General features: G+C 30.4%; 1 protein-coding gene across 1 annotated transcript in view; it reads left to right on the forward strand.

Annotated features, from left to right (window-relative positions):
* LOC145316358 (uncharacterized) overlaps window positions 1–7,466 on the forward strand; it is a 65,339-nt gene extending 57,873 nt beyond the window's left edge. Inside the window, exons 20-23 of the mRNA XM_080156799.1 lie at window positions 336–447; window positions 5,462–5,533; window positions 5,886–5,973; window positions 6,898–7,466. Of these exons, the coding sequence (XP_080012925.1) occupies window positions 336–447; window positions 5,462–5,533; window positions 5,886–5,973; window positions 6,898–7,054 (429 nt within the window). The 3' untranslated portion in view covers window positions 7,055–7,466. The remainder of the gene's footprint in view (window positions 1–335; window positions 448–5,461; window positions 5,534–5,885; window positions 5,974–6,897) is intronic.
* Window positions 7,467–8,873: the final 1,407 nt, after the last annotated feature.

Consider the following 8,873-nt stretch of genomic DNA (forward strand, 5'->3'; position numbering starts at 1 on the left):
AACTTTTCAACTAATAGAGTAAATCAGAAGGTGTAATTTAGAATGTATGTACATTTGGAATCATATCCCTTAAGTTTTAAGATAGAATCATAAATATCGGCTAGCTAAACTTTGAACATAATAACCAACTTACCAACTCGAGTTTAAAACAAGGCGTTCGTAGCGGACAACCAGCCATTTCATTGCTAAACCTTTATCCGGAGATTTTAAATGTAAATGTTCTTGAGTTGTACCTGTTCTTCAGGCCATGCAGTATAACAAAATTAAAAATTAGAGCCACTAAAGCAAGTCATTCTTGTAAAATATGGACTCTGCATAAGTTTATTGATTTCCAGGTTCAGCCCTTCTGGTGGCAGTCCAGGTTGTATCCTGATCAGTCCCGTGTATTCAACGATCAAGCCAGAGGGTATCCGGAGCAAACTAGGCGCTATCCAGATATGTTTCATGGTAATATTTTTACCCTTTTAAAATTTTGTTATAGGAATAGGTTAATGGAAAAATATTTATTCTTATTAACTAGGTTTTAAAACATAAGAGGTATCTTAATTACTTCTTGTTAGGTATATTAACAAAAAGTAATTTAAGATACCCCCTATGTTTTATAACCTAGTTATTAAGAGGAAATATCACCACTGGTCATACGAATAGTTTAGATTATTTTTTAGAGGAAATAAAATTAGGATAGTTAGTTATAATGCTGATGTTGCTTTTTTCTAATTGTGGACTTTTAGGGTTAATCCCTAAAATTTATGAGTGAAGCCAATAGTATGTATGTAATAAAAAACGATAGAACATAAATATATTTTATACTCAAGAAATCGTCTAAATATAAGACATACTGTTTTTACCCGTATTAAAATTAGATGAGAAAAATTAAATAAAACAAAAACTACAATTTTCTCTAATTGGTAGTTTGCATTGTAGGAAGGGAGAGACATTAAGTCTGATAATTATTTTCTCCATTAATTAAGAATAATTATTGTCTACTAAGACAACAAAGACTGTGTATATTATTTTATAAACAGGATGCTATCAAACTTTTTATTTTACTTAGTCTCAATTTTATTATAGTGAAGCTGCTCCATAAGTCAATATTCTGTTAAAAATGTCCAACATCCTGTTTCTTCTGTATACAGCACTAGAAACTAGAGGCCTTTTATCAACATGCAAAGCGAATCTAGTCTGGGATTATAAGGGATAAGACAATGGACGATAAATCTATATACAACGCCGAAGATAACATACATAATTACTCATTCTAAAGTTTTAAATTATTTGTTGAAAGGTTTAGACACTCCAAGTTTAAACCAACAAATCAGATTTGAAGAAAAGAACCCAATTTTTTAAAGCAGACAAATGAGAGAGTCTCTTTTAAAACTTTGGGTACCAGTGTAATTTACAGTCCAATGTCCCCTTCCTCTCTGGAATCCAGTTGTTTGTGTCAACTGAATGGAATAAAAACAAAAGTTTTCTTAACTCTCAATCTTTACTCCTAGTTTATCCATATTATACTTTAGTCACCATAAAGCTCTGCTGCATGTTGACATAACTATTCTTGTTTTATTATGGGTGTCATGAGAAAGAAAAGAAATTATTGTCTGCATGCTTTTCCGTCTACCTCTCTGTTGCCTAATATTTTCACATTATTTTAAGTAATAAAAGTTTAAGATCTGAATCCTTTAATAAAAGTAACAGGATCTCTGTATGGGTGTACCGAAAGATCTCTTGCTAACAGCTGAACTGATACTGTTTTCCTTTACAGTGTAGCCTATCATAGAAGGTTAATAGTTTTTTTTAGGGAGGGTACAATCAACCTCCCAAACCAACCCCCCACCCCAAATTTTATCTTTCTTTTCGAAACTAAATTTAAATTAAAAATGGGGTGATCAAATTCAACCCCCCATCACCTCAAGTTCCGGCAGGGGCCTCCAATGGCGTAGCCACAAGTAATAATAAAAGTAATTAATTAACTACTGTGTTAATGTACTGTCCCAAAATCGCCGATGAAATTGTGACAGCATATCACCATCAAGTATGAATTATTGGTTATTATCTAAGAACAAATCCAAATAGAACAAAATATTCAAACATAAATAAAGATCACAAATCATTTTGCTAAGCAAATATGACCTTTTTCTTTAATATCTCTGTAATTCTTCTATTTTTTTTATATATAGTTAAAAGTAGATAAAATTTTCAGTTATCTTCTTTACAATCTCTGACTTGTTTCGTAGAGATTCCCAACCAGATGAAATAATTTTATTTTGTGTATGTCAACACCAAATTGCTCCCCTTTCCCACCCCTTCCTAAACTCTAAGAGTTGCAGTGTCCCATTATATTCGCATATATTTTCAAATAAAACACAAGAAAAGTTGGATTGTCGGGTTTCGTCGTATTTTCACAGTAGCCTTTGATTTAGGTAGGGTTAGGTAGGTACATGTTAATAATTTGTCCCGCAGGGTTAGAGCCAACAGCAGGGGCTAGAAATTGGCGAAAAGCTACTCTGGATATACGACGAAGCCCGCTACTTCGTTTTCTTTCCATAATCCGAAAAGTTTTACAAAATACTAAATAAATTATATCCTAAATTCCTAATTTTTATTGGCGAAAATATTGCATATCCAAATTTCAAAAACAAATTAAAAATTAAGCAAAGAGGTAAAAGAGGGTGAAAATGAGGTTTTGAAATTTGCCTTTTAATATTTGAAAAAACATCATATTCTATTTATTTCTTACTTTTTGCACATGTAAAAGACAGCTTTTTGCAGTTATAAGTTTACAACCACTGAGAGTTGCTTCCCTAAAATTAAATTGTATCCAATAACAGAGCCCTTTTTTTATTGAATATGAAAATGATATAAGCAAAACGAAATGTATTTTAGATTTAAAAGAATAAAGTTTAAAGATTTTCCACTTGAAAATTTGAAAATATGGAGAAAAAAATTAACTGGTTTATGTAAACACCGCTGACACACCTTGATTTCGCAAAACAAAGTTTGCTAATAGGTTGTTGTTCGCGACGTATCAAATTATACCGTAAATAATGACAAATATCATCGTATTAAGAGAAAATTATACATTACACAAGTACCTAGATGTATTGTTCTTTATCTTTATAATAACTTAATTTTCAACTGCTCAAAATCTGCTCTTAGATCTATGTTATTATTTTTCAAATTTATCAGACTACATTTTTTCACAGTGGGGGGGGGGGGGATTATATAATTGAAGATAAATCAATCTACATCGCAATCTTCTCCTCTGTATTTACAAGTTTCTAAAGACAGAATCTAATGCACAAAATTTTAAGAAACGATTAATTTATCGTCGAATGTAATGCGTATGTATCCAGGGGGGTAGGACATATTTAGCTGTTTATTACATTAGTCTTTGGGGACTTATAATAACGTTTTCATATTCGTTGGCTTAACAATCTTGGGGATTTATATTGAAATTTTAATTAGTTTGTTCATTAGTTATTTGATTGATTGTCCATATGTTTCAACCACTAATTGTAATCTAGAGTTGATTTTGTGTATCATCATTTGGGATTTAACTCAATTTATCGGCCATTGTCTTATCCCTTTAGATCCCTGCTATGTATCTCTATTATTATTCAAAGCGGTATTATAAATTGTATTGTAAGGAAATTCGAAATTTATTTAAATAGATAAATATCACAAGCAATATTAACAATTTTTTTCGAGATTTATAATAATGAAAAGATAAAGCTGTTTATAAAGAATTCATAATTAGAGGAAGCATAGAATTTGCCCCCACCCTAATTTAGAATTCTTAAAGTCCCATCAATTAAAAGACAAAGAGGCATTAAGTGACTGACAATTAGCTTCATTTTGTGTTAAGTTAGATATTTAACCATGGGTTGGGCCATAATAATTAATACATTTTCCGTTTTGGTTAAAGAAGGTGTATCAACTTTTTTTTTTATAGCTAGCCGGTTCTTTTAGTAAGTAGTAGATGTAAAATTTTTCATAGAATTCAGATATGCAATCGGTTTTTTTGTAGACCTCTTATTTTTTAAGTAATTTAAGTTTTTAAAAAAAAAATTAAGTCGGTTTTAAGGTACTAAAACGCAACAAAATAAAAGAAGAAAATGGCCAGTAAGAACAAAAATAGTAAGATCTTTAATTTGACACCTTACTTTTAAAATTCTGTTGAGTAATTGTTGAAAAAATCTATTATTTTAACCTCGGTTTAATAAAAACTTTAGACCTAAATATTTTCTCAAACAGACATAAAAAACATGGGTTCATATATACCTTTAGAATCAGAAAAATATTACGAATCCATTGTAAGCAAAATTGAAAAGAAGTAAAAAAATAAAAAAATAAACAAATGGCCAATAATATTTTTTGTTCAGGCAACACTATCGTCTTCCCTTTTTTACCCCCTCTTTACCCCCTTCCCATTTTTATACTCAATTCAAGAATTAAGACGTTGCCTGTACAATATAATATGATATTTTCATATAATTCCTTTTATTGTAGTTTATATACTATATTGTAAACTTTTTTTTCAATTTTGCTTACAATGGATTCGTAATATTTTTCTTATTCTAAAGGTATATATGAACCCATATTTTTTACCTGTGAAATAATAAAATTAAGGTCAAAGTTTTTATTCTCGTGGGTTTAAAAAAATCGATTTTTTCAATAATTACCTGACAGAATTGAAAAAGTAAGGTGTCAAATTAAAGATCTTACTATTTTTGTTCATAATGACCATTTTCTTTCTTTTTTTTGTTGCATTTTAGTACCTTAAAATCGACTTAATTTTTTTTTTTAAACTTAAATTACTTAAAAAATAAGAGGTCTACAAAAAAACCGATTGCATATCTGAATTCTATGAAAAATTTTACATCTACTACTTACTAAAAGAACCGGCTAGCTATAAAAAAAATAGTTGATACACCTTCTTTTAAATTATCTGAGAGAAATTGAGATAAACTCTGGTTTTAACATTTTTAGAGGAATGAAAAAGAAATAAATCTTTCTAATTTTATGTATTAGTGGGGAAGGTTTTTTTTTAAGTTGTCTTTAAATTGATGATTTTATATAGGGGAAGTTTCAAAATTGAAAAAAAAAATTCTAAGAGGATAACGACCAAAAAATCAAACAAAGCAATTTTTATCCTGATAAAATTAATCTTTATATATCTTTGTGTCTGTCTTTACCGAAGGATCTCGCTAACTACTGAACTGATATGATTCTCTTTAATGGTGAAGCTTATCATATGTCCTTAAAAGGTTTATAACAATTTTGAAGGAGGTTATTGCCACCCTCCCAAGAGAAATCGACTCTAGAAAAAAAACCATAAAAAAAACATTTTCTTTTTAATAAAATTTAAGGTGAGGGGGTCGAATTTTCCTCCCCACTTCAATTGCCCCTAGAGGCCTCTAGGGGCGGAGTCGCTAGTAAATGAATACATAAATAATTGCAGGTAAAGTTGGAGGAGTTCCTGGAGCAGCCAAGATGAATTATTTTGAGAGGCTTCCTTTTTCATATGGAAACGGTAAGAGCATACTTTTCTTTCAAATTATTATTGACCTCTACAAGAGATTAAAAATAATTTTGCCAGGGATAAGGGATAAGATAATGGCGGTAATGGTGATGCTTGAACACTCAACTTAATAAACCAACCAATAACAATTTAAAAATAGTCCTCGAAAATGTTGAGCCAACGAATAAAAACATTTTTATAAAACTTTGGGGACTTAATGTGAAGATTAAAACATCATCTCAGGAAGAATTTAAAATATTCAAATTCTCTTACAGTTATTATTTAAAGCTTACATATGATTAAAAGTAAATAATTTGAAGCTAAATTGATACCTGAAAAAATTTTAATCATCACTTTTGTTTAGAATTTAGTAGTTTACAGTTCACTAGTCGAATGGGCCTGGGAGGAGGTATACCAGCCATACCACAAGCTCAAGTCACAGCTCAGCACAGGTAAATAAAGAATTATGAATGGGAGGAGGTATTCCATCCATACCACAAGCTCAAGTCACAGCTCAGCACAGGTAAATAAAGAATTATGAATGGGAGGAGGTATTCCATCCATACCACAACCTTACGTCACAGCACAGGTAAATAAAAAATTATGAATGAGAGGAGGTATTCCACCCATACCACAAGCTCAAGTCACAGCTCAGCACAGGTAAATAAAGAATTATGAATGAGAGGAGGTATTCCACCCATACCACAAGCTCAAGTCACAGCACAGCACAGGTAAATAAAGAATTATGGATGGGAGGAGGTATTCCACCCATACCACAAGCTCAAGTCACAGCACAACACAGGTAAATAAAGAATTATGAATGGGAGGAGGTATTCCATCCATACCAAGTTCAAGTCACAGCACAACACAGGTATATAAAGAATTATGGCTGGGAGGAGGTATTCCACCCATACCACAAGCATAAGTCACAGCACAACACAGGTAAATAAAGAATTATGAATGGGAGGAGTTATTCCATCCATACCAAGTTCAAGTCACAACACAGCACCTTATGTGGAATTGAACATATGTTATGTACATTAAATTACTTTTTTTAAAACATGATTATTAATACTAAATATTTAATCAACGTTTTTTTAAGTTGAAATGTTAAATGTCTTCAAATTATTTGAAGCTTTTTAAATTGCCTATAAAAATAACGTCATACTATCCTATTAGTGGTCAATTAATATGTATACTGGCCTGCCATTGGTAATTTAGTCTGTGTATTAGCCTATCATTGGTCATTTGTATTGTATGACGTAATTTTTTTATATGCACCTTAAAGAGCTTCAAATTATTTTCATTCTTTTATATGAATCTTTAAACACTGAATTTAAAAAAGGGTTCAATTTCTAAAATGATTAAAATTCTAGAGCTGGAGGTTCTGGATTAGCTGGAATACCCGGAGGACCTGGAGGGCCTGGAGGACAAGCCACCCAGCCTCAACAAAACACAACACCAACCTCCAAGCCAAGAAGAAAATTCTTCAGTCGTCAGAACATGTTTAAATCTTCTAAAGACAAGAAATAGTGACATTTTTATTAGAAACTTTAGCCCATAAAGAATTTGTTAATGTAAAAAATACTTTAATAGTTTTCTAGTCTATAAAAGGTGAAAAAAAAACATTATTTTATTCTTCAACGCTCAGGTTTCTTGACAAAAATATATATAGTTAACATTTGTGAATAGTGATAAATGCACAAAGAGACATTTATGTGTACATTATGAATTCAAGTAAAAAAAAGTGGACAGAAACATGGTTGAAGATAGCAATGAACTATGAGAACAATTAACCTTACAAATAGACTCTGACCCCCACAGAATTACAATTAATTGAAACCAGTTAAACAAAAACATTTTTTTTTATTTTGTTCTTTTTTAATCGTGTTGTGAATTTCAATATTGTTTTCATATAAAAAAATATAATATTTTAATCAAGTAAGGGTTGAAGGTTATCTTTATTAATGAGCAATCTATTCTATTATTTACTTTGTTTAAAACTTCGCAAAGATCGAAGTAACTGTTATCATAAGTTTCGAACTTGCTACAGGCAAAGCACCAGGCAATATTGGACTGGACATTACACTGGTACCCAATGATTTATGAAAATTTTCTCTCATTTGTTTGTTTAACAATTTTGGGTACTTTTATTAATTCTTGATTTGTTGGTTTGAAACTAGTAGTGTCTACACTTTTCAACTAATAATTTCAATATACAGAAGTGGCAATCTTCTTAATCGTTATATGAGATCTGTACATAATTTTATTGTCCTGTGTCTTATCCCTTAGGATCTCTTGTCTTTCTGTCTTGATTCACAAGTGACTTAAAATTACACACACAACAGGCACTAATAAACGTTTTTGCTGTTATGATATCAACATAAGACAGCAGTCATAATTACATAAGATCCAAATAGAAATATCGACATGACAAAAATTGTACTTATAATAGTTCTGACTTTTAAGAAATTAGTTAAAGGTCCTTAGTAACAAAGCTACTCTACAAATCACGGCGTCAATAATGTTGTAAGTGTGCATTACTCTCCAAAAAAATATACAAAAGTATACAAAAACAAAAATTTGTCTTGCATTGGCCTATACGTGATGTGATAAAAGTGACCAGAAATGTTTTTGACTATCATGGCCTTCCCCCCCCCCAAAAAAAAAAAAAAACTTCAATGAATAGCATAGAACCTTTCAAGGAGCAGTACAAAGTTTCCTTGAAATTTACAAATGTTCATTAATTTTTAATTTCTTAATTTTTAAGATCTAAAAAAACATCTGCAAAATAGAAAAAACTTAATTTTTATTTTTCAAAACTGTTTTAATGAATTTAAAATACATATACTAACATTTCAAAGTCTTAATTATAAAGCACAGCTTAGCTAGAGAGATTATTATCATGTTTTGTTCAACTTATGGATACACAAATCCTTTTTTGGTGAACAATTCCGTTCGTTTTGATTGCCTTTTGAATACTTTATTATGCATATTTACATGTGGTGGACCATTAGAAAAATATTTTAGCATCTATATTGCATTAGAGATTACAGTTTTAGGTCAAAATGTCTGTTCGCACCTTATTATTTATAATAAAAAGTATAATTTATTTTTTTAAATAGTCAACACCTCCTATAATAGTCTCCTCCCCCCCCCCCTGAACTATTTTTCTTACCATTTATGGATTGAACAAGAATGGCAAAATTCATTAAAGCATAGCTCGCAATTAAAATTAATTGAATTAAAAAATTAATTGAATTGAAAAAAAGGACTAGATTTACAATGGTCATATTGATTCTTTTGATACAATCAAAGAGTAACTCCGCTTTTAAAAAAATAAAGCTAAATA

This window comes from Acartia tonsa, chromosome 4, assembly GCF_053477335.1.
Source record: "Acartia tonsa isolate MP-2025a chromosome 4, ASM5347733v1, whole genome shotgun sequence".
Lineage (NCBI taxonomy): Eukaryota > Metazoa > Arthropoda > Copepoda > Calanoida > Acartiidae > Acartia > Acartia tonsa.